The 26,248-nt window shown below is 40.7% G+C and overlaps 6 protein-coding genes across 6 annotated transcripts; 2 read left to right on the forward strand and 4 right to left on the reverse strand.

The window, feature by feature from the left end:
* Positions 1-12,854: 12,854 nt before the first annotated feature.
* On the forward strand, positions 12,855-14,933 carry GLRG_05978 (uncharacterized protein; the record flags this gene model as incomplete). Its single annotated transcript, XM_008096663.1, has 1 exon — positions 12,855-14,933. The coding sequence occupies one exon, from the start codon at positions 12,855-12,857 to the stop codon at positions 14,931-14,933; it is 2,079 nt and encodes a 692-aa protein (XP_008094854.1).
* Positions 14,934-15,397: 464 nt separating this feature from the next.
* GLRG_05979 (uncharacterized protein) lies at positions 15,398-17,520 on the reverse strand (the record flags this gene model as incomplete). The annotated part of the gene is made up of 3 exons (XM_008096664.1): positions 15,398-16,050; positions 16,113-16,475; positions 16,557-17,520. 3 exons carry the CDS (start codon positions 17,518-17,520, stop codon positions 15,398-15,400), a joined length of 1,980 nt encoding a protein of 659 aa, XP_008094855.1.
* Positions 17,521-18,600: 1,080 nt separating this feature from the next.
* On the reverse strand, positions 18,601-19,836 carry GLRG_05980 (uncharacterized protein; the record flags this gene model as incomplete). Its single annotated transcript, XM_008096665.1, has 1 exon — positions 18,601-19,836. One exon carries the CDS (start codon positions 19,834-19,836, stop codon positions 18,601-18,603), a length of 1,236 nt encoding a protein of 411 aa, XP_008094856.1.
* A 1,853-nt stretch (positions 19,837-21,689) lies between these two features.
* On the reverse strand, positions 21,690-22,449 carry GLRG_05981 (uncharacterized protein; the record flags this gene model as incomplete). The annotated part of the gene is made up of 2 exons (XM_008096666.1): positions 21,690-22,165; positions 22,245-22,449. The coding sequence occupies 2 exons, from the start codon at positions 22,447-22,449 to the stop codon at positions 21,690-21,692; spliced, it is 681 nt and encodes a 226-aa protein (XP_008094857.1).
* Positions 22,450-23,887: 1,438 nt separating this feature from the next.
* Positions 23,888-24,052, reverse strand: GLRG_05982 (uncharacterized protein; the record flags this gene model as incomplete). The annotated part of the gene is made up of 1 exon (XM_008096667.1): positions 23,888-24,052. The coding sequence occupies one exon, from the start codon at positions 24,050-24,052 to the stop codon at positions 23,888-23,890; it is 165 nt and encodes a 54-aa protein (XP_008094858.1).
* A 39-nt stretch (positions 24,053-24,091) lies between these two features.
* GLRG_05983 (uncharacterized protein) lies at positions 24,092-24,793 on the forward strand (the record flags this gene model as incomplete). The annotated part of the gene is made up of 1 exon (XM_008096668.1): positions 24,092-24,793. The coding sequence occupies one exon, from the start codon at positions 24,092-24,094 to the stop codon at positions 24,791-24,793; it is 702 nt and encodes a 233-aa protein (XP_008094859.1).
* Between the last annotated feature and the right edge of the window lie 1,455 nt (positions 24,794-26,248).

Consider the following 26,248-nt stretch of genomic DNA (forward strand, 5'->3'; position numbering starts at 1 on the left):
ATCTAGCGTCTAGAATAGGTAGAGGTCTTTAGCTACTAGAGCTATTTTAAGATAACATAAGGTATTTAAGAACTCTTTATACTAAAAGAGGGGTATATCTTATAAGCTATAAAGAGCACACTTTAGCTAAACTACCTTCCTAGGTATCTTAAACCTATTAAAAAGATAGTATATAATTAGAAGCTTCCCTAGCCCCCTTTTTATGTTAAGGAATATATTAATAGTATTAAATTAATAGATTTTAAGGTTAAATTTAGCTATAATAGCTATTATTATATAAAAAGTTTATACTATAAGCGTAGTAGTATATATCTATTTAAGAGGGTGTTTTTTTATATATCCCCTCTTATATATATATATACCTTATATTAATTAAGAAAGCCTTCTTAATCTAACTTATATATTTATACTTACTTTAAGAGGATTAGTTTTATAGTAACTTTATTTTAGTTTACTACCTTTTAAGCTCTTATCTCTTTTAGCTTATAAATCTTAGTAACTATTATATTTATAAATAATATATACCTTACTAAAGGAAGTAATTTAAACTCCTTTTAATTATTTAGTAGTAAAAGTAACTTACTTATATACTCCTTTTTAGCTAAGTTTTAGGTTTTCTAGATATACTTTAGCTAGATTATTATTATATAAATATAGTTATATATAGTCTAGTAACCTATATACTCCTTATTAATTACCTTCTACTTATTTAGTATAAAGGTATTAAAGAATTTATTTTAGCCTTATCTAAAGTAAGTAAAAGCTACTAAGAAGCTAGTGTTTTTTATATTAGACTAGCTATTTACTAATAATTTAAGTAGTAAGCTATATAGGTAATAGCTTTATTAAGTTAAGGCAGTCTAGTTTAGCTTATCTTAGTTATATACTACCTAATCTTACCTTAAATTAGTATAGCTAGTAGATATAAGGTTTAAATATAGTGTCTTATATATTATCTTACCCCCCTTATTTAAAGGTATATCTATTTAAATAATAATTTTATTTTTAACTACCTAATCTTAGTAGTTAACTTTTTTATTTTCAAGTAAGCCTTTATTTACTATTAATTAGTTTATAATAATAAGCATTACCTCTAGTGCTTATTCCTAGACGTCTCTAGGTTTAAGTGTTAGTTTAGAAGTTAATAGCTACCCTCCCTACTAGATATAGCCTAGATAATTATCTATAGATATATCTTTACTTAGTTTAGCTATTCTAAGTATAAAAGTAAGTAGTAAAGGCTACTAAGTTAGGTGCTTTTCTTATAGTATTAGTACTATATTAATTACCTTTATAATACCTAAAGCGTAAAACTTAGGCTTATTTAGAGTTAATAGGTCCTAAATATTATTATTATGATGTTAACTATCGCCTGGATATCGGCGGTATAGATTAACGCCGATCGGCCGGAATAACTACAGCCAATTTACTGTAAATCTACTAGATCTACAGGGATATTACGCAGTGAATTCGCCACGTAATCCCACAATAGTTTTCCTTCTTTACGTATAATTTAGAACTAGTATTTACCCCTATTATTTATTACTTACCTATTAATACGTATAGTTAACTATATTACTACCCTAGTAAAACTAATACTAATTAGTAGTTAACTTTATAGTAACTACTACTATAAGCTACTATAGATTAGTAAGGTAATATAAGAAGAGGTAATTTTTCTATTAATTATTTATAGTAGCCCTAATTAGTTACTAAGAATCCTATCTATAAATACCCTTATAATAAGATTACGCTACACACCTATTATAAGTTAATTTATATTACCTAGTAGTTATATCCCCTTAATATAGTAAGAGTAGCGTAAATATACGTTATTTATATAAGTAAATTAACTTTATTACTATATAAAAAGTCCTCTATCTAACTATAAAAAACACCTTACTTTACGCACTAACTTACTGTTAATTAGTAATTATTTGCCCTTTACCTTCCTTTTATTATAAGCCTATAAAGCTTACTAACTTTCTCTTTTTTATATATTTTTTCTTAATTTCCTCTAAATTATTTTACGTTACTAACATAACAGCCTTTATTACCTATAAGCTTACTATAAGCCTTCCCTTTTTAAGTTTCTATTTAACCCTAAGTCTTTATAATTATCTATACTACTAGTAGTAAATCCTCTAACAGATGTATACGCCCTTTAATAATAGTTAAGGGAAACGCCTATAACTAAGAGGTAGTTAGGCTAATAGAGGGTAATTATAAGTAAGTAACTAAGATAAGTAAGTATAAAGAGATAATAAGTAATTTATAAGAAGGTAAATTAACTAAGTAACTTATAATAATTTATAATAAGTATGTAATACTATATAACGCTATAAAGCTAGTAGCTATAATAAGTAACCTATACCCTATACTAAGCGACTTTAGGAAGTATGTTATTCTTAATATTTAGGGGAGAGATTATATTATAAATATACTAGAGGATCTTACTAAGGCCTAGTAATATAACAGCCTTACTACTATAGTAGTATATTATATTACTAAGTATAAAGTAAATAACTATTTATATAGTATTCTTTAAGCTAAGGTATAAGTTAACTTTAAAGATTAGTAAACTAAGGATTTTACCCTCCTGCTATATAAAATACTTAAGAGGCTATATAAGTGCCTTATAAGCTATAAAGTATAAATTAATTAAGTAAAAAACTTTATAATTATAGTACGTCTTTACTAAGCTATCTAAGATAATAAAACTATTATTTAAGATAAAAAGATAATTAAGACTACTATATAAAAAGTTAGAGGATTTAGAGAGCGCTTAGTAGATAATAATTTCTATAAAAAGATTACTAGTATAGTAGTGTTACCTATTAAAGCTATTACTATAGTAAAAGCAGCTAAACAAGCTATAGCCTGTAAATTACTACTAATTACCTAGGTAACCTCTTATAATAATTTATTATTTACACCTCCTCTAGCCTTATTACTATAAAAACCCTAGATAATAGTAGAAATCTATAAAGCCTAAGTCTAACTACGTTTTTTACTATTAGTAACGCTAGCTATAATAGCTATAATAGTAAGTAAGTAAAACGGCCTAACGTTAAGGTAATTAATAGACTTAATAAAGTTTTATATAAATAATTTAGGTTTAATATATAGTAGTAGCCTATATAAAACTATTAACTTAAAGTTACTATTTTTCTATAACTTTTATATTTATATAGGCATACTATAAAACTACTATAGCGTAGTAGTAATAGTAATACTTAAAAAGGAGCTATATAAGTATTATACTACCTTATTACTTAGTTATTCTAATAATTTTAATATAATAATAGTAAAGCTTAAATAACGCTTTAAAGGTAATAAAGTACACTTTTTACGCCTAGCTAAGCTTTACTATACCTCCTTTAATTTAATTACTAGAGAAAACGCTAGTAAAAGTAAGCTTAAAGTACTTAAGGCACTTATTATATAAATTACTTAGTTAGTATAAGTAACTACTTATAATAGCACCTTATATAATAAAGAATACTATAAGTAACTACTTACTTATTACTATAGCGTGCTTAAATACTTTATTACTATCCTTAATCTACTTACTACCTTTAGTAGCCTTTATATATAATTACATAATAGTGTAGTAAATTTACTTCTCTACTATAAGCTATAGTTATAATACTTTACTAATAATAATTATAGTAATAACTAATACTAAGTTAACTATAAGTATAACAGCTAGCATAACTATAAGGCAGACCCCTAGAGATAGTAAGGCTATTTATAAGGCCCCCTATAGTTAGCTAGTAGTAAAGCACTACCTAACAGTAATCTATTTAAAAAGTGCTTTATCTATAGTAAATTAGGCTATTAGTTAACTAAGTATATAAAGGAGGAATAATAAGCCTCCTTTATATAGTATAAAAGCACCTACTTTATATAGGCTTTATAGACCACCTTTAGTTACTTTCTTATTAATTATAAGGGTAATAAGCTAAGTTATCTTAAAGAAGTAAGTAAAGATAATAAGATTTACCTATTAGATAGTAAAAACTATAAATTTACTACGTTTTTTACTATAACTATATACTTTAGTAAGTAGTTAATTAATAGCCTATTAACCTATAGGAAGTTATATAACTAAGCGACTTTTTATACTATTACCTATAAAAACCTATATAAGGAGGTATTACCTAACATAACTACAAAAAGTAGTAATATCTTTATATTTAATAACTACTACTCTATATCTACCTTTTAAGGTATTATACCTAACACTAGTGCAGCTAAGGTATCTACAGCTAGTTAATAATAGTATTATGCCCTTAAAAAACACCTTAGTAAGGAGATCTTATTAAATACTACCTATACTAGTAAAATAATAATTTGCTTTAGTAGTAAAGGTTACTATAAATCCCTTAGGGTAATCTATATACTTACACTAATTAGTAAACTTATTTTTTATATAATAATAAGTAATATACTATTTCTTTTTTACTTATAGGATATAGATTACTATAGCGTAAAATTTAATAACCTTACTAACTAGCTTATTAAGGATAAAATTATTATGCCTATTACCTAAAAATAAGGCTATATATAGATACTTTTAGAGCCGCCTAAGAGCACTATTATAAAGTAATACTTAACTAATAGTAAATTACACTAGATTTACTATAGATTTAGCTACCTATTAGTAAATTACCTTTATAAGCTGCTTAAACAAGTAGGTAAATCTACCTCCCTTACTACACTTAAAAAGATTAATAAGTACTACCGTTACTACTAACTTAACGTAAAGGCGCCTAGCTGCTTTAAATTTACACTATATAATAACTATAAATTTAACTATAAAATCTTTATTAATATAATATATATAGATAGTAATAAGCCTATACTTTATATAGTTAACTTAGCTACTATATTTAATATAGTAAGATTCTTATATTTAGTTACTATAGAGTATATATAAGAGGCACTATAAATGTACTAGATTAATATATATCTTAGGCTGCCTAATTAGATTACTACTAACGCTAGCCTAAATTTTTATATAGCTAAATTTAAACGTACCGCCTGTATGTTATCTATTAAGGTTAATAAAGTGCTTATTAAGGCCTATTAATCTATTAGTAAAGTTAAGTAATACTATACTGCCTTTTACTATACGTATAAGATTATCTATATAGATAGTAATTATAAGCCTAAAGTCGCCCTTTAATTAGCTATTAAAGCTATTAATAATACTACTAGCCTTAATAGCCTTATACTAACTCTACTTATTTTTAGGGCATACCTTTATATTATAGATAATTTACTACTTACCTTTTTTACTATATAGCGCGCTAAAGTAGTAAAAAAGGCTATAAATATAGTATAGTAAATTTATATAAAGAGATAAGTACATAATACGCTAGTAATATATAATAGCCTAAATATAATAAATACTATAGCGCTACCCCTTTAATTATTTATTTATATATAGTATAAGAAAGATAGCTAGTAAGGCCTATTTTACCTACTTACTAATAACAGCACTACTTATACTATTAAATTACCTTACAGCCTGTATAATTTTTATATTACTATAGTAAAACTATACTATATAGTATAAGAAGAAGCTTAATTAGCGCTACTGCCTATAACAGCTAAAGGAGATAACAATCCTATATAAGTATAAAAAAAAGAGCCTATAACAGCTAGTAAATCTAAAGAGGAAGTATATAATACTATTATTATTAATAACAAGCAGCTACTATAATAAGGCTGTAGCTGCCTATAAAAGAACCTAATTACTATATTCTTTTATAAGATACACCTTACTATTAACGTTTCTAATATATACCTTACTATAAAGGAGGAAGCTAACTATACACTTACTATTAAACTATATAAAAAAGGCATTATTACTATGTTAGGTAAGCCCTTTAAAGAATCTAATAAGGTAGAGGTAAAAGCCCTTATTAACTATAGTGTATTTTATATTATTACCTATAATAAGAAAACGTATAGTAATATATAGATCTTTAAGTTATATATAGTACGTAAGGTTAAAAAGAAGAATAAGTAACTATATAAGAAATTATAGTTAGTTATCTAAGGTTATACTAATAATAGTAAGAAGATAATCCTTATATAGTTACTTACTATCTAATAGATAGCCTAGTAACTTATCCTTACCCTTACTTTTTTACTTTTATAATATAGATTTTACCTCTAGTTATATAATATTACCTAGGTATATACCTAATCTATAACACTACTTAACTATATTATTCTTATAAAACTTCTTATATAAATTTACTATCTTTACCCTAGTAACTCTATTATAAAGGTAATAAAGCCGCTTTATAGTATTACTAAGGCAGGCACCTACTAGTAGGCTATATATAACTACTACTATAGAGAGAATCTCTAGATAGATTTATTAACCTTTAACCCCTACCTACTTATTTTATTAGCTAATAATAAGGATTTTAGCCTTATTAGTATATAAATAGATAATATAATTAGCCTTATAGATAATAAATTCTCTGCCTATAAAGAGAAAGAGCTTAAAAAGGCGACTTTTACTATAAAGCCTAAGTAACTATTAACTATTAATAATTTTATTACCTTTAATAGCAGTATGCTTTCCCTTAGTTATAATAGTAAAATAAGTTTTTAGTAAAAGGATTAAGGCAAGAAGCTTTAGCCTGTTAATATAAATTTACCTACTACTAAGTAAGATTTTATCTAGTAAAGGGCCTATAGGGCGTATATTATGTTAATCTACTAACCTAAGGCTTACTTTAACTATTTAGTTACTATATAACACTAAGAACCTATAAAGGAAGAAATTAAGGCTCTTAATTACTAAATTAAATAGTAAATAAGTTACCTTAACTACAGCCTGCTTTTTCTACTAATTAACCTTATAACTATAAAGCTCTTTATCTTTATTAATAGCTTATTTATAAATAACTATAACCTTACCTTATAACTTAGCTTTATTATTATACTTACTAATAAAAGTAACGCTATATAACCTACTACTAATAATAAGAAATTTACACTTACTAGTAATATTATCTACTTTAGCTTAATAAAGTGTAAAAAAGTTATATATAGCGTACTAGCTTCTAAAGTCTATAGTATAGTTACTAGCGCTAACGTTACCTATATAATTAGCACTACACTTATAATAATTACTAACTGCCTTAAGTTACTATAAATCCTAATAATCCTTTATACTAACTTATACTCCCTCTATAAGTATATTATAAAGCTTAGCACTACTAAGGAGAAGTAACTTATAATTAATATTATAGCGCTTTACTAGTTATATAAGTAACATAAGATCTATAAGATCTAATAGATATAAGGGGAGGATAACCTAGTAGATAGATTTATAAAGTTATTACTAAATAAGGCGCTAGAGTAGTTAATTAATAACAGTTAATTAGGGATATAGATAAATAGATAGGTTTTATATATATAATAGGTTATATATCTAAAAAGTATTAAATACTTTTTAGCCTTTTGTTTTTATTACATTTTTAGGCCCTTTATAGATAAATAGAAAATAAGGGTAATTTATAGCACTTTAGAAGGTTACTAGTGTTATAATATTAACTATTACCTAGATATTAGTAGTATAGATTAACGCTAATTGGCTAGAATAACTACAGCTAATTTGCTATAAATCTACTAGATCTACAGGGATATTATGTAGTAAATTCGCTACGTAATCCTATAATAGTTTTCCTTCTTTACGTATAATTTATAGTATTAGTGCTATATTAATTACCTTTATAATACTTAAGGTATAGAACTTAGGCTTATTTAGTAAAACTAATAATTATTTATAATCCTATAGGCCTCCTCCCTTAAGATAGCCTACTTAGTGTTATTCTTTATATAAAACTAACTTTTATTAAATATAATATTATATATAATAATAACTTACTAAAGTAAAAAAATTTATACTTAGTATAAGTTATAAGTATTTTAAATATATCTTATAAAGTACTTAATATAGCCCCTAGGTTCTACCTTAAAGCGTTATCTCCTTATATCTCTCTTTTTATCCCTCTAAAAAAGGTACGCTTAGTAGCTATATATATAAAGCTATCCCTACTAAGGTTATAGGTTCTAGCTAAGATTTACTTAGTACTAAGGTTACTACTAGTAGAAATATTATTTAAACTATTTTTTTTTCTTAATTAGTAAAAGCTAGGCGTTTTACTTATAGGGGCTAATATTATAAAGGTAGATTTTAGCTATTATAGCCTTAACCTATAGCTTAAGGAGAAGGTTAGCCCTAGAGAGTATCTTAATACCTTAAGTTATTACTTCCTACCTAGCCTTCTTAGTGCTACTATTTAGCTTCTTTATATATAGAGGTATAGTCTTAACCTTAATCCCTTTATCTTAGGTCTACCTTTAGAAAGTAGTATTACTATTAATTACTATTATAAAGTAATCTATATCTTAGTATATTTTATATAAGGTAAGGCCTTAATACTAATAGACTTATATTTAAATACTTATAGAACCTAGAAAACACTCTTATAGGTCTTTAAAATATATAAAAAGCTAAATAACTTACTTATAAACTTATTTTTAATAACTATTAGCTAGACGCTATTATTAAAGCTATTAAGGTAGTTAAAAAGATCCTAAGTAATCTTATAGTATAGTTAGATTACTTATTACTCTAATTAGCGTTATAAGATAACCTTTTTTATATAGGTTATCTAGTAGTAAATATAGTTAAGACTATTAAAAGCCTTAACTTTAATACCTTTTACCTTAGTAATAAGATACTTAAGCGCTTTAGTACTAAGGTGTCTACCCTAAAGGTACTAAAGCTAGGCTAAGTTATTTTATATTAGTTAATCTTAGTAAGATAGTTATCTAGAAGTGCTAAGGCCTAGTAGTGTTATTATAATAACGTAAACTATAGTTATATTACTTATAGGAATTTATCTAGAAATAAGATAAGTAGAGAGAGGCTTATATTTAAGAAAAAAGATATTAGTAACTTAAGTAAGTTACTTAACTATAAAGCTATCTTTATATTTACTATATTATAAAGTGTAGTCTAGACTAAAATACTAAATACTTATTTTTTAGAGTAAGGCTTTTAAGATAATATTTATATAAAAGTCTTTTATAAATACTATATCTATAAGTATAAGGTCTAAGCTTGTCCTGTCCTAGCTCTTAAGAACGCCTTTTATTATATAAGTGCTTATTATAAGTATAAGGTATAAAGTAGTACCTAAATTAACTTATTATACGTCTTCTTTTAGTATCTTAATAGTACTAGGTTCTAGTAAGGAAATATTATTTACTAAATATATAGCGCTATAGTTATCTAATATAGTACTATATAAAAAGACGTATAGGCCTAAAAAAGGTATAGTAAAGACACTATAAGATTATAGTTCTTAGGTGACTTTAGCTAGAAGTAATTATAATAAGGTAGGGTTAATAATATAAGTAATAACCTTAAATAAAAGATCTTTTTTTTATTATCCTTCTTACCTTTTTATAGCTATTTACTGATCTATAAGTAATTTATCTAAAGAATATACTTCTTAAATAAAGGTCTTACTTTAATTTACCCCTTCTAAATAAGTTTAAGTTATAAGTCTAGATTTTTTAAGCTATTAATTTAATTATAAATTTATTATATAAAAATAAATAAGACTAAGGTAGGGTTTTTAAAGTTACTAGTAAAGGCTTTTTTAATATATAAGTATTTTAAAATAGTCTATAAGTAAGTGTAACTATATATATATAAATTACCTTAAGGCTTAGGTTTAAAGTAAGGTAATTTATTTACTAACCTCTTTATAAGGTAACTTACTAGGGTTATATATATACTATACCCCTTCCTCTTATATTTTATAGTAAATAAGTCTTCTTTAAGTATACCTATAAAGATAGTAGTATAGTAATTAGGATTCTTAATATAAAACCTCTATAATTTATTTTAAATAATCTCTAAGAGCTTATAAGTTACTTAGAAAAAGGTAATCCTATGTAAGACCGCTCTAAGAAATAGCCTAGAGGTAAGTATGCCTTTAACTTTAGATATATTAAGGATCTTAGTGCGTATATATATATTTTACTATTTAGTAAGCTAGGTATTAGGATTAATACTAGCTTCTACTTAGTCTATAACTATAAGGTATTCTTTTTAAATAAGCGTCTAGTTAGTAAAGTTACTAAGCGTATTTTAGTATTTAGGAATTTATATTATTAAGTAAAAAGAGGTATTTTTTTATTTAAGTGCTTCTATTTAAGCTAGTAAAAGTAAGGTCTTAACTACTAATAAGTTAACCTAAGACTTAAAGGAGTTAAATACTTTTTTTTATTACTTATAAATAGTCTTTAGTATAGTTTTATTTAAGAGATATAATTAATAAGTAAGCTTTATATTAAGATTAGTTATTACACTAAGAAATACAACTATACAAAAGAGTACGCAGGTCACCTGTTTTGTTACTGTAATTAAATAGTTACACACTTATAAGGGTAATTAATATCTAACTCACCCCCTTAAGGGCTTACAAAGCTTATAGGCCTTGGACACGTTATGTTATATAAGGTAGAAACCCTAGATTCCTAGGTAAAGACCCTCTATTATGTGTGTTGTAACTGTACATCAAACTTAGTTAATTAACTAGGAGCTAGGCTCATAACCACTAAGAAATACAACCGTACAAAAGAGTACGCAGGTCACCTGTTTTATTACTATAATTAAATAGTTACACACTTATAAGGGTAATTAATATCTAACTATTACTAGTAGTAACTTATATTATACTTATAATATATTACTAATAGTAATAAATTTATTAATAGTATAAATATAAGTAGTATTTAGAACCTTATTAAGATAAGGATTACTATCTTTATTAATAGTTAGGCTATTTAAATTAATATATTTCTAAATATAACCTATTACTACCTTAATATATAAGGTTATATACTATATAAGCTAGTTAGCCTATGTCCTTAGCTTTTAAGTGCTATTAATTAATATAGTTATTATAAAAAGGCTAATAGAGAAATAGTTTATTTAAGAGAGAGGTATCTAGCCTATAGGTGCTTTAGACATAATTATTTAAGGGTATAGTATAAGCTAGGCTTATAACTATTATAAAAGCACTATTTAGGTAAAAAAGATTATAAGGAAAACAGCTTAACTATCTATAGTGTAAAGATAGGTAATCTAGCCTAAAGAAATACGTATTCTTTAAGTAGGTTAGCTACGTAGAGACAAGGCTTAGTTTAGAATAACTATTTCTCTGGTCCAGAGAAATCGGCCGACCGGAGCCGGATGCGCGTGATGCACATGAGGGCATCACGACATTACTTAAACACAATGCGATATACTAATGTGACCTAGGACATCACACTCCGTGCCAGTAATTTCGAATACCCCAATATGTACCATGTTGTTGTCGAGGTCAAAAAGTTCTGCATTACTACCCCCCCACCCAACAAGAAAGAAAGAAACAAAGAAAGAGAGAAAGCAGTAACAGGACATTTGAATTACCGCAGCTAGTTCTGGGGGTGGTTCTTGGCAGTCAGAGGAACATCAGTACCAGTTCTGTGGTCTTGGCCTATTGAGAGATGAGCACAAAAGTTCCGAATTTTGGACCAGAATATAGGGATCATCATGAAATATAATGAGAAGAGGCAATTAACACAGAGCGGAGCTCAAGCTGACCCTGAGAAAGGTCGAAGATAAGCCGAGCACCCTTGAATTGACTCGTAAGAAGACGCGTTGTGAGACATAAACAGGAGAGCCTTGCAGAGTCTAGATGGGGCCATGATACCTGTAGATGCACATCTCCATAACGACAAGGAGATTAGACATCAGCTGAAAGATGAGTCCAAGCCACACCAGTTTACGTTATAGGCATGCTGTCTGTTCATCAAGGATACAAAGGTTGCATATAACCTGCTGCCTGATCCGATATATGACATAAGATGCTGTTAGACCATGGCTTTGGGGGGTAAAGCAGCAGCATAAGCACCCAATTGCATTCCGAGATTTGTGTTTTATGGTTACACAGCGTCTTGCAATCAGCAGGCTGTAACCAATATTGGGTTTGCGGTCCCCAACTCCCCAGCAACCTAGCAGGGGCGATGTCAGATTGTACAAGATAGTGATGCTGAGCAGTTTATCCACCTATATAAGAGCATGCTTAGCATCAAGGGTTAGCAGGCTGGCAGCATATTCTTCCATTTAGTTTATTGGAAATATCCAGAACCCCTCATACCATTACACGCATAGCCAATAACAATCAGTCTTATTTAGTCGACTGGAGTGTATTCCAATGGCCTCAACACAAAACGACATTGAACTACGTCAACCTCCCGGTGTCGCGCGGGCAGAGAAGGCTCATACTTTTCCAAGTAGCAGGTCATCACCTCCAGACGCAACCCATACCGGAAACGCCCGAGGCCACCGCAAGACGCCTTCGGCGACTGGGCGACCAAACGATGACGAAACGACCGTTGACGCGCCACTGCTTTCGCGTCAAGCAAGAACTCCAGGGGCTATTGATGGAGATGGAGACAGTTGGTGTTACGAGATCGATCGGAATGACATATATGATCAGTCAAGAAGTCCAGAGGAGCACACGCGATGCGATAGTGCAGGACGTGTCACAAGCTATCGAGAAGCCCAGAAAGCTACAAGGTCAACACTCACCGGCGCAAACAAGACCGCCAGAGTACCAAAACAAATCGCTCGAAGCAGCTGGACTCGTCACCTTAATGGGTGGATCGTTCATGTTCCTGCCATAGCGATGACTGTCGCTATCTTATGCGTCGGCTCTATAAGGTTCTATTGGTACCCAGATGATGGGCCTCTTGTAATGGGTCATCATGTGGACGCCGACACCATCAACAACGTTCTCCAACTTGTGGCCAAGCTGCACGAGCTTCTCATTGTGGCATCGCTTTCTTCCATCGCACTAGCCATGTTTCGACGGTGTTTAGTGACAAATGGTGTTCGGTTAGGATTCCTCACGGGCGGCTATCGAGTCGGCGACCTTGGTTATATGGGAACGACAGCGTTCTGGCGCCAAGGTTTTGATACCTCAAGCCCCTGGGGTATACTGCTCCCAGGATTTGTTGTCTTCGCTACCATCCTGTCAACCACCGTCGGACCAGCATCCGCTGTATTGCTTGTGCCAACTCTCGGCTGGTACAAGATCGATAACTCGATTGCATTCGGAAACATCACTCTTCCCCTGCGGTATTCGTGGAACAAGGAAAATATTTGGTTTGCGGGCCGGCATGATGCACCTTCAGAATGCAAGACGGTTAAGGGCATATACAATGACTACTGCGCAGCAGGAGGTTTCCCACAGATATCGAGCTGGCTCCTGGATTTCGCAGCCACGGACCTGACGAACAACCTTGCGTTTCACTCCACGTCAGCCGATCTGCGACGACACATTGTTTTCACCCACGTCAACGACTCCGATGGCATCAGCTCAACCACGCTGTTAACCACTCCTCGACATTTTCTTACGGGTAGCATTGGCCTGTTTGAGAAGTATATCCATAGCTCCGAAGTGGGCGCGTTGTCACGCGAGCCCCGTTACAGACTCAACACCACAAGAACAAACCCTGAGAACTCAGAGGAAGAGTCGATACTTTATCAGCCATTTGTGCAGTCGACATGCAGGATTCATGATAAGCATAAGTTGGTTGAGGATCAACAGCCTGTCTTTTATCCTGTCGACTCACTTAACTGCTTCCATGATGATGACTGCGAATATTTTCAAAAGAATCGTAAGGAATTCGACGAAGGCTGGCTGACGAACCCGAATCTCGATGTTGACGTGTCGATTTCCACAAATTTCTTGGTCAACAAAAAAAACTCATCCATTCTCTTCCTTAACGGACAGATACCAGATGATTCCTCGGGCGAATCAAAGGACATAGTTTTCCTGTGCAGCTTAATCGGAAGCTGGGCTCCGTCGAACTTCTCTGTCGACGCCAAAGCCAGTGATATACTGCGATCTTCTCTTAGCCAAAGCAGCACGATGCGAGGGTTGTATGAAAGTGATTCCATGGTTGAGGTCCACACCGTGAGGTTCTCTAGTGCCTGGTTCCAAGCTCTTAACCCACGTTGGAATACCACCAACACAACCAGTGTCACGGCACTGCAACAGATTGTTCAAACCTTCTCCTCCACGGAGAGGCAGAACGGGATTACCCTGCCGGTGTCAGCACCTTTCAGCCGTGACAACAAGACCGGAGCAGAAATGTTTCTCAGCAAGGTATTCGGGGTTTATCTTACCGAGGGTCTTGCTCGAAGCACCTATAAACACCAGAATACGCGTGTAGTCCTGAATAGTAGCAGCGATGAGCTGGCGTATATCAACCTCAATGAGCAACACGGCTATCGTGGCGGAGTACACAAGGTGACCCCGTTAAATTCAACTTTTCGTCTCGAGAGATGGCGGGGCAAAGACACACCTCTCAACGGACCCTTCGAGGATTTTCAAGCAGCTTTCCACAAAGACCTGCCCATATACATCGTCGCTGAGCGCCACGGATATGGATCTGGCCAACAACGTCGCACATTACATTGGGCCCAAGCTACGATGGGCATCTACCTCGGCACTGTGGCCATCTATGCATTGGGGGTGGGTGCCATGAGTGTTCTCGAGTTCTTCGAATACGAGCCAGGAGGGGTGGGGGTGCGCGTTTTGAGCATCATACCGTGGTCGGACCTCCAAGACCTGATGATACTCGCGCTGAAAACGCCAGTCCCCAACGACGAGGATTTGGCGGATGCTGGAGCGGGTGTTACCTCGAGCCGAGTCTGGGAGAAGACTGTTCGAGCTAGAGCAGACGACGAGCGCAACGCACAATTGGTGCTCGGAGAGACAAATGTCACGAGAAGATTAGACTTGAATGGTCAAGAGGGGTATTATTAGAGTCAACCAAGCCGTTGTAACTTCATTGCATACTGGAAAATCCCAGATGTAAATCATTCATCATTGTGCACGATATTAAAAGCGTCCTGATCGTCTAAATGTTTCCACCCAGCTCTTCTCTTTTGCATACCCCCTCATGTCTCACGTCATGGAAAAGACGTATTTTTAACAACATTAAATGGTGTCAGAGAAGGCAATTTTTGTATACGTTTGGTTGGTATAATGTCATTATACGGCACTTGCTGTACAGACTTTACACACACCAGGTTAGCTAACATAAAAATGCATGAATAGAAGTTGAGAAGATGAGGGAAATATTGATCAATATTATTAGTTAATTATCTGTAGTTCCTAGCTTCTTCAAGGTGGCAATACAGTAAAACAGAGCAATCTGAGAAGGACAAAGGGACAGAAAAACATAAGAAACCCCTTCAAAAGCTCTACTGATGAAACCACTCTGTACTCTACTCCCCAACTTCCATCAGTGGAGCCATGAAATCCCTGGCTTTCGATTGATTAACCATATGGCGTGATATGCGGTCTTCCTTCTTGATCACGTATCCCTGAATGTTGACTTCCTTGCTCTTCCACTTTGGCTGGCGCCTGTTGAGTTCCCCCTTTTTCGGTTCTGGGTCTGGCACCAGGGGGCCTGGTTTGTAGTCAGGGCGCTCACTCATGCGGTAATAAATAGAAGGATGGATCATCTCCTTTGTGTCACTTCCCTTTCGGAACTTGTCCTCGTAGTGGCCTGGCGTCCTGTCGGTATACATGCGGGGTAAGAGTTTCAAGAAGAATACGAAGATTCCAAATATGTAGAAGCTCTCAAAGATTTTGAAGACGTCAATGGTATCTCCTGTGCCCCAAATATCGGCTTCCCTGTTATTGTCTGGGGTCGGACGTGTGAGAGAGACCACTGAGCGCCACAATCGCCGCAGAAATCCGGGTAGGCCCGAGTTTCTTTTCTGTTCTAAGCTGAAAATCAGGTAATCGCGTGCTTTGATTTCACGATGGGCAAGGCTCGAATAGTTGTCTGGTTTGCCTTTCACCTTCCCGTCGTCGAGACGAATAAACGGCGCGATTTGATCGCACATCCAGGAGAAGGTGATGAGAGCGATTTCTGTTTAGGAAATTGGGGTCAGCGGCCCTGCGTGTCAGTCACGTACTGAACACGTTACTCACGTTCGAAATCGTATGAAAAGCCGGCCAGGTCGGCTGAGTTGCCACCTCCGATGTTGACATGGCCACCGGGAAACCAAACCTGGCGCAATTCCGGCGTGAAGTCTCTTGGCTCCTTTGCCATATGGACCTTAACCACTTTATCCCACGCCTCATTGAGCTCTTTCTCAGTTACATCTTTTTTGATCTTACCATTGGCAAGGTCTTCAAAGTAGTCGTTGACCTCTTTCTTATCGAGAGACTCGTAGTTCTCCAAATCATGCTTTTCTCTTTCAGTTTCTTCTGCGTTCGGAAGATGCCAAAGAGTAGGCGCAAAGGGAGCCATATGTTCATCAAGAGCCAACGCGTGAAAGGCATGCTTGGTGTCTGAAATCATAAAATTAGAGCTGGTCAGCAAGGCCGAAAATCCATGCGCAAAGCAGTGTTCTAAGAACGACATGAACGTACAGTTACTCAGGGAAGTCCTGTAGAATCCTTGGTAATCGATACCAAGCTGTGGGAGGTAAAGCGCGATGCAGTTGAGAAACCTTTGGACCCAATACAGGCCAGGGATTCCCAAGGCACCAACAGTGTCGAAGACGCCTTCGACTTCTATGACTCTGCTCGATTCCGGAGGGAGGCGGTGCCTTTTTCGAGTCTGTTTGCCTCCCTCGAATTGGCCGGTGATCCACTCCCTGTAGGCCTTGGTCTGGCGGAAGGTTGGGCCGTCTGTGATGCGATACTTCCGGTAGAGTTCGTACAGATCCGGAAAGTCGTTCATCTCTTTGGGCCGAATGACGCCAATGTCCGTGATGAGACCCGCCACCGCGCGAGCCGTGAAGGCGCCCCGGGAGAAGCCGAAGCAGCAGATCTGATCCCCCGGGCAGTAGTTCATGACGATGAAGTTGTAAGCTTTGATGACTTCTCCGACAAGGCCGTCGCCGAAGATTGCCTGTCGCAGATTCTCAAATAAGCTGACACCAGTACCCGCGCCTATGCCTGAGCCATAATACACGATCTGAGGACAAGGGAATTCGTCCTCGACCTCTTCCGTCATTTCAAACTCATTTCCAATCCCTTTCTCAATTCGGATTTCCTTCTTCTTTTTCATCTTCCCAGTGCGCGCAATGGAACGAGCAAGTCGTGTGACGTTGGAGGGAATGCCCCACCGCCCATTCACGGACGACTGCCAGGTGCCATCGCAGCATATGATGATGCGCTTGGGAGTAGGTGGGGGGAGCTGCTCTTCCTCCGGGTCTTCCTTCGGGTCTTCCTCTGGCGCCTGACGGTAGTATCCACGACCTGAGTCTACTGAAAGTGAAAAATACTGGGCGCCGCTGGCTGGAGGGCCGTCGTCCACGGGGGCGAACCCTGGAGGCCTTACTTCGAAGGACGTCCAGAGGTCCGAGGAGTTGGGGCTCAAGTTCGTCATCTTCCGAGAAAGTGGATAGGTGAACGTTGAATGATGACATGTGCCTTGGCCATGGCAATCTAAGCGGAGGGGCTTCGGGTTCTTATAGAAGACGGGGGTCTATTGATAGCCTCGTCTTCTTCTTCTTCTTCCTCCAGGAAGACACGACTTATGCTGCTATGTGATTTGATTACTGTATTGCTACTTGGGTTTTGAACTAACTTTTGGTTTAGTGGTATTTAGCTGAGGCTGAGACTTCGACGAAATGGTGGAGATACTTCTGGTCAATAAGACGGCATGTGACATGGCACATGGAATGCAGTCATGCCAGTCTTACGGCCGGAGAAAAAAATATATATTTCAGCTGGTACAGCCATGAATCAACGTCTCGGTCGAGATGCGTGGTAAAGAATGGAACCAAGCCGTTTGCAAATGAAACCTCCACGAGCTGTGCTGAGACATGAAGCTAGGCAAGACGGATACTGCAGTCTGCAGACCTAGCGATCAGTTCGAGACTGCCATCCTGTCAACTCACGCTAAAAGTCGATGCATGTATTTCATTTTGCAGTGCGTGTGTGATCCTGTTAGCAAAACCCTCACCGTGGTTTTGCGGTGTTTAACCAAAGTAAACACGAACCTCACTCACAACGTTGGAGAGACCTTCCTAACCATAGGGCAACCAGAAATACCAAGGTACATTGTCCAAGGCGGTCCCTCCTAATGTTGCACAGATACATAACGGCAACCCGGAATACGACCGTATGCCAAAACCCAGCTCGCTGGATCCGGGCACACACCAGTTGGTGATAGGTCGGCGCATGATGATCAGAAATGACAGCTCCGTGTCATTGGCCGAGACTGAGATTGGGTGGCCGATAGCGGCAACTATTCCCTCCCACCATCCCCACCAAACGTAAACTCAATCTTCAACCATAATAGTCAACAAATGCGAGCCGCCTCACTGGAAGAAATACGAACGAATCAGGTCATGCAGTCTTTTGCATTTACTCTCTCAAGCCTGTATCCAACAGAACCGGGCAGCACACATTTCCAGAGGGGGGCACTGAATCCATGATTTCACGCAGACATTGATCTGCCCAGTCAGACAACACCCGCTACAGCTGCTCCCTCCTCGCACCTCTTGCACCCGCACTCGAAGCCCCAATTCCTCCTCAGCGTCGACATCCTCGTCTCCCTCGGCATCGCCTTCTCCTCCCCGCCCAGGTAGGTGATGCACAGCTGCTCCCCCTTGCCGACGTCCCTCGACGCGCGGAACTCCCACGCCCGGCCCTCGCGCCTCTTGTCGACGTTGGGGCCGCACGAGTGGTTGAAGTAGCTGGCGGCGGGCCAGCAGCCGTGACCGAAGAGCTCGGACCCCTCGTCCTCGAGCGACCGGATGCCGAAGGCGTTGTGGCTGTCGCGCGAGGAGAGGGTCAGCAGCGACTGCGGCGTCGTGAAGGGGAGCAGCGGCGGCGGGAGGACGGCGAGCAGGTGCAGGTAGGTGTGGGTGAAGGCGCGCAGGTCGTCGGCGCTGGAGTAGGGCGTCGGGTCGACGGCCAGGGAGAGGACGTGCTCCCACCTCTGCGGGGTCTGGTACTGGGCGATGATGCCGCTGACGCAGAAGCCCATGATGTCTGCGTGGACGGGTAGTTGGAGCGCCTTCTGGACGGCTTTGCGGTGTTGTTTTGTGACCGGCCCATTGCCGTTGCCGTTGCCGTTCAACGCCAGGTTCTGCGGTCCGCCTTCGATGTCGTCCGTCAGCTCCGCCATTCTGAACGTCAGTATCAGATCCGCCTGCGTCTTGGTAGCATTCCATGCTTGCGCAATCTCCTCTGGGGTCGGTCGCGGCAAGTCAATATCCACCAGCTCGCTGTCCTCTTTGCTCTTCCTCTTGGCCAGCTTCTTAACCTCGGCCCAGGCCCGGACACCTACCTCACCATTCTCTTGCCGCCACGTCCTCTGGCATTCGTCCGAGCAGAAGGCGAAGCCCACGGTGTGGTCCTGGATTCTCAGGTCTCTGCCGTAGTTGTAAGCAAAACACCGCCCGCAGACCTCACGCCTGTACTCCTGCAGGAGGGAGGACACGGTGAGGTCGTCTGAGCGCCATAGCAAGGTGTTCGCGACGATGTCCCTGGTGGCGAAGACGGCGCGGCCGGCCGTGGGGGTATCACGGATCTCAAAGTGCACAGAGGTGGCAGCGCCCGAGAGCAGCGGCTTCGGTTTGTCGTCAAATGTTGCTGCTAGAGAGGGAGCGGACGAGGCGGAGGACGGCCTCGAGGGACTCGATGCTGGGTAGTCCGTCAGTATCGTCGAAGCGTCGCTGTCGACGGAGTCCATTGCGAGTGATTCCAGGTTAGCCGTAGCTTGTGAGTCAAGTAGCTTTTGTGTTGGATGGTCAATGCGAACTCTACGATGAGACGAGCCGACGAACTACGGCTTCACATTAGAACATTGAGTGACTGGGGTTGATCGAGGCTCCTCGGAAGCACCTACTGATGGTGTAGGTGTCAAGATGCAAGGCTAGCGGGTGAGTGTCTGTGGTCAGCTTCTTATATCACGGACGAAGTTGTTGATGGTAAGAATTTGAACGGATGCCATGCTGCAGCTCTGGTTCCTCTAGAATACGGTTTGTAGGTAGCCAGATGAAGAGTGAACCGAGGGAGAGAGTCGGTGAGGCCGGTGGCTAGAATGTCTTTAAATATTGTGGGTGGGTCAGGACCCTTAAAGTCGACGACTCCGGACTAGTGCGTGGCGGGCAATTTTGCGATAAGAAAGCGGCGACAGCATGTGAATAGGAAATTTTCCTTCGCACTGACATGAATTATTGGTCCAACATCCTTTATAGTCCGATATGACTGGGTCTCCCACAGGATCCTCAAGTTGCTATACATGCAGTGTTCAATGCTACTTGCTTCCATCAAGCCCTCTACCTAGTACCCGAATCGCCGGCCGGTACGATACTTTTTCTGTTATCAGACTCTTGAACACCTAGTCCGTGTGTCTGGTATCTCGTTACTAGGTGTCTCGGCTTCCCACTTTTCTTGACCCTGCATGGCAGATTAGCCAAGCCTAGATCATCTGGCTGCCACGTTCCTCTCGGACAACTGTGGGGAAAAAGATGGGGTCAATCTGTGTTCAGAATAAGAAGCTGGCTGCCCTTGGCCAATGGGATCTAGGCAAGGACAGCAATGTCTTGGAGGTCGAAGAGCCGGTGAGAAGAGGTCTATTAGTGACGCCTAATCTCGACGCACGATCTAATGCAGTCCAGTCCAATATGAAACAGCTGCGATAAGAACTGACGAGTCACGTACTTACACCTTTGACGTGGACGGGCACGATGCCAGCAGCAACCGGGACCATGTAATCCAGCGGGTCGAGGCACTTCCGATATGCTCAATTGAAAAGTATAACTTTACTTTTCCCACTGCCTGACGTGCTCTGGTTGGCTCTGTTTGACTTTTGTATCTACCGTTCCGCCTTTGGCGGTTCCCGGATCTTTCAAACCTTGCTAGCAACAGCCGAGTGCTCGCACTAGTCGGAAACCTCGTTCGTCATTTTGCTGTGAATATCCTTTCCTGCACTGTCGAGTTTCTTTGTCCACTTGACTGTAAATCTCTAGGCCAGCACCTTTACCCTCGCACGGTCTCCATAGAGTCATTGGCCTTTAACCCTAACCCTAACCCTACCCTATAGATGAAGAGGCTTGTCAAACGATTGTAAGACTCAGAACAAGCAGCCAGCTGCGCGTATATGAGACTTAAGAAAGGTGGTATACTATAGCAAGTAACATGTTCCAGATATTTGAATAAACTTAGATGGCTAGGCTCCTGTGACAATGTATATAAAGAAAGGCTACGAGACTACGTGTCAGACCACAGATGCCGTCAAAATAGGAAGATTTGCGTCGTCTCTCGAAACAAACCCCTTGACGAAGACGGGAGAAATAGACGTCATGGCTGTCAGGCTGATGTTAAATGAATTTGGATTAGTTATTGAAATCCTATGGTATCCCGTGATATATAACGCCAATGTATGAAAGTCATCTCCGCCAGTCAGTAACGCCGCTCTCCGCAAATCAGGTCAACGCCCCAAAAAATGAGACGTGATGCATCCATCCTATCGATGCAACAAAGACAAAAGCCCCAAGAACAATCGAATCCGCCCCAAAATGGAACCCTGAACCAAGACACCTAGAAAAAGCGCATCGACGAGGTCGTTAAGCCGGAAGCACTCGTCGTTGCCCCCCAGGGCGTCCGTCCAACACACTGCAAGCACCTCCGCTGCGCGCCGAGGTTTGTGATGGAGCAGTGCGAGCAGACTTGCCTGCCGCAGGCGCCACAGGAGTGGTCCGCCTCGAAGCCGGCGCCGTAGCTGCAGGCGTCGTCGATGTCCATCCCGTCGGCCGCGCCGTCGGAGGAGCCCAGGCCGGTGCCGCAGTCCTCACAACTGATCGGGGAAAGCGCCGCCCGGTCGACGAACGGGGCCGAGGAGGGGTCCGGGTTGGGCGGCGGCGCAGACTTGATGGTCCAGAAGCTGTGGAGAGACTTTTGCATGTTGCGTGCGGCGGCGGGTACGGGGGAGGGTTCGGAGTCGGCGTCGCGGGCTTGGCTGATGGCGTGTTGGGGCTGCTGTTGCTGGGCGGAGTAGAGCATGTTCAGGGTGCGTTCTGTCGACGAAGGGGAAATTCTGTCAGCATTCTGTTCCGAGTCGGCAACGGTTAGAAGACGGCGGCGGGCAGGACTCACGGTGGATGTGGTTCTCGGACGGTCTGTTGTCGCGGAAGCGCTTCATTGTGCGGCTGGGAAGATGCGATGGCGTCACGTAGGCGCGGGGGTACATGGGGCTCGGGGAGACGGGGGAGTCGAAGGACTCGATGCTCGAATCGGAGCGGGCAGGCGAGGTGAAGGAGGTGAAGAGGTCGGATTCGGAGCGCTTGCGCTTGAAGGCCATCTTGAGATTGTGGACGTGGGGGGCGTGAAGATGTTGAGTGAGGATGTCGACGTCTTGGAGAGACAGGAAGGATACGGCGTAATGGCTCGTTGGAGAGGAATTGAAGACGCGGTGATGGCGAGGTATAATGTTTCCGAGGGGTGATTGACGATGTTGTGCTGGCGGAGTGAGATGGGAAAAGGATTGTGTCACCACTTTAGCCTGGCGCGTCGCGTTCGTGTGGCTGTTTAGGCGGGCAATGGCGCGCCAGGTTCGCGCCAGGTCAGAGTCCCCCCGCTGCTTGTTAATGGGACCCACTAATTATGCCCTAAACAGGCTCAGCGTTGTTCCTGATCTCATACTTAGTTGCGGGCCATGGCATGCTATGCAAAAGCCCCTTTCGTGATCAACTAGCTTGAGGGGCTTAATCTTTTTAGGCATCAGATCTTGCATAGGGGAAGGCATTCTTGGAGAAGAAACACCGACATCCGGCCCCGTTGCCCGCGTACCGATAAGCCGGCCGGCCGTCTTGCCGTCCGGAGTCTCCACTCGCCGGGCCGCTCTCATCCCGCCGGCTTCAGTCACCATTGGTGAGGACCCGTCAAGCGAATGAGAGCATTGGGAAGAGGGTACGTAGGCGATAAGAATTTAGGCTCTTTCCATGTTACAACGTTGGCTCCGGTGGCTGGTATACGTTTGACATGCCCTAGCCAGGAACAGGCCGACTGGCTTCGTATCAATCCCTCGGGTCCGTTCCGTCATGGTAAACTTTCGGCTTGGGCCGATGGCTGAAGGGTTACCGGCAGTCGGTTAAATCACCCCATTCCTAAAAAGACACCGCCGGGTTTCGGGCCTCTTGGCAGCAGCGTACACATTACCCGGGCCGCGCACCAGCAGCATCAATGGGTGGAGGATGCTCCCCCCCCCTGTCTCCCTTACTACGTAGAGACGCAAGACACCACGTCTCCCCGGAGTGATGATTGAGATGGCCACCAAGCGACTTTACTCCGCCACTGTAGCAGGCAAGTTTTGAGGTTTTGAGGTTTTCGAGCTTTAGACAAGACGGGCCGGTCCCACGAACCACGTACATCCACGCACGCATCCTCCGCGCCTCTTCCCCCAGAGACCAGTGAGCATGCCAAAAGACGAACGATTGAGCAGGCTGATGATTCGGTCGTCTTTGGCGGTCTACGATGAGGCGGCGAAGAGGTTACCCCCCATCATCAATTAATGAACCTCAGATCCACCACGAGCGTGTCCCCCAGCTAGCCAGATGATTCCTTATAGCCTCAGCTCCCCCCCTCGTTATTTAGTTAGTTTCTTCCTTTTGTTCTTTTGCCTTTCTCTCTCAGGCTTCTTTGTTGTGGTACGAGTCACAACCGCACTTGGAAGCTCTTGACGTACGGGAAGCCTTATTCTCGGCCCGAATCTTGGGCGTTTTAGTAAGTCTGCTATCCCTTCAATGGCACGGAATCTTGTTGCTGACGGTCGCCGCAGCCATTTGGCCGCACTGCCCCTTTAACCGAACACCGCCCGACCTTCCCTGTGTCGTGGGGAGCCCATCGTGAGCATGAGCCCCGATCAGTCGCGCTCCCTTTTTGGCGAGACCGCTGGCCGTGACCATGACGATGGTGACTTCACAACCCATCCCATAAACTATCCCATGATTCACCCCCCGCCGGCCTACGGTGGCCACCATATGATGGGACAGTACGGCTACCCTCAGATGCTCGACATTTCTGAGACCGATTCTGGCCCTGTGGCTTACCTGCAATCGAACTTGCCGGTCCGGTACCACCCGCAGGCTCCGGATGTTCAACAGTCAGAGCCCTGTCAGGCATTGGCGTATGTGAACGCTATGCTACACACCATCCCCCGCTCCGGGAATGCAGTCCCTCTCGCGCCCCAGCCCGAGTATTTGACCCCAAGTGGCACTGCCACATACAGCCAGTATTCGTCCTCCCAGAGCCTGGTATTCGACCAATCCCACCTGAATCCTTACTGGGCATGGGACAGCGCCAGCGCCATCAGCGGACACACCAGCAACTCGAGCCGCCTCGAAATATGCTATTCCTGCGGGGAACCAGTGAACTCGAGGCAGATGCAGCGCCATATCCAAGACCGTCACCGGCAAGAAGGTGACCAGAAATACGTTTGCAAATGCGGCCACGAAGACCCAGCCCTGCGCAAATGGAACTACACCCGGCACCTGGACAATTGCAAGCGGATGGACAGACCGGGCCAGGTTTTTACCTGCAGATGCGGAGATGCACTGAGTGAGCTGCCGGCTCACCTGGACCACATCAAGGACTGCGGGAAGAAGAGGGCCGGGCGGCGCTCGAAGAGAGCTCCAACAGTCAACTGAGCTGGGTTGGCCGTCTCTCCGTCTCGCTGCGGCCGTATTTTCGGGACTGGTCGGAAATGCCATCGCTGAGGCTCGACAATGGCCCTTTTGCGCTTTGACATGATCTTGATGCCTCCCACCTAGGAGCGTTCTCGGCGCTAAGAGTTGATAGTGATAACAAATACCTTTCGAGTCTCCCGTCTTGTCTGTCGTCTATTAGCCCACTTACTTGCATCCCTGTCATGGGGATCCTTGATGTTCTGATTTGCGTCATGTCCACTGTATAATTAGTCAGTGCACGCGGCTACTGTTTTCCCCTCCAAGCTATTCCGGGCCGGCGATGGTCTCTGCTGACAGTTCCAATCGAGCCGTACACGCAGCATTATCGACAGCGCGATGAGCCATGTTCGAAATGAAGCTTCATACTCATCGACGCGATGAAAGAAGAACCCAAAGAACAGCTTCCCATACTTATATCCCATCGATTCTTCTGCCTGGAAAGAAACGGATCTGACCTCGTGACCTTCGTATCAGTCATAGCCCTTTGGCGGCCTCCATTATGATCCTTTAACCCTTCTATTAATACTCGTGCAGTTGCGTGATTTATTCCTGGGCCAACTGCGTAAGGGAGTATCTCAAGGTCTCCCCAAGCGCACATCTCACGACCTAATCCCCCACCCCCTTGCCAATTCAAGGCAGCGGCTTATCAGTTGCGTTTTTGCTCAGCTCGGAAGAGGGGGCTGGGCCCGTTTCGGCACTCTTGCTTTACGCATTGGTGTTGAGGTGCATTTCTGCCTAAGTTCGGTGAGACTCGACATAGCCATTGGCCCTTGCCTCATTTTGGAGATCAGTTCTAGAGCCGAAGCGAGATCGCCCCCTCGCATTTTCTTTCCCTATCCTGCAATTTGAGGATAAATCTTCCAACGAGTACTGGTCCCCCCACCGTGAGGGTGTATTGATTGATTGGGAAAAGCTTGCAACCTCATAGCGCCAGACGCCTCGTTGCCTTTCTGCTGCCTAGGGGGTCAGGTATTGGAATGGCTTCCAAGCGCGAATACTCATATACCCGGCGCTTTGCTGGGAGCCTCGCTGGTTCGCCAATGAACCCTCATGACAAAAAAGAGCCACTGTCTCACTTTATCGCGATGAGGCCCACTTAGATGCGCTCTTGCAGGGTTGCGCTGGTGTCACATATTGGCGCACTGGAGCCTTGTGATGATGCTGTTATTGATAAAGTGTAGTCATTCTAGACACCCATAAGCGGCCCAGAGCACTTCACCTCGTATATGAAAATCACGATACGTAAACGCTTTGTTTGGAGAAGCGCCTTGCTAATAATAAGATTCATGCTCAGCGAGCCATTCTCGGTCGGTTCGTCTCCATACTGGACTGCAGAATACCAGACGACAACATTCGGGTTCGTCGTCCCCGATCCCTGACAACTCAGATCTTATGATATCTGACAATTTGACTACA

Source organism: Colletotrichum graminicola, assembly GCF_000149035.1.
Source record: "Colletotrichum graminicola M1.001 genomic scaffold supercont1.21, whole genome shotgun sequence".
Taxonomy (NCBI): domain Eukaryota; kingdom Fungi; phylum Ascomycota; class Sordariomycetes; order Glomerellales; family Glomerellaceae; genus Colletotrichum; species Colletotrichum graminicola.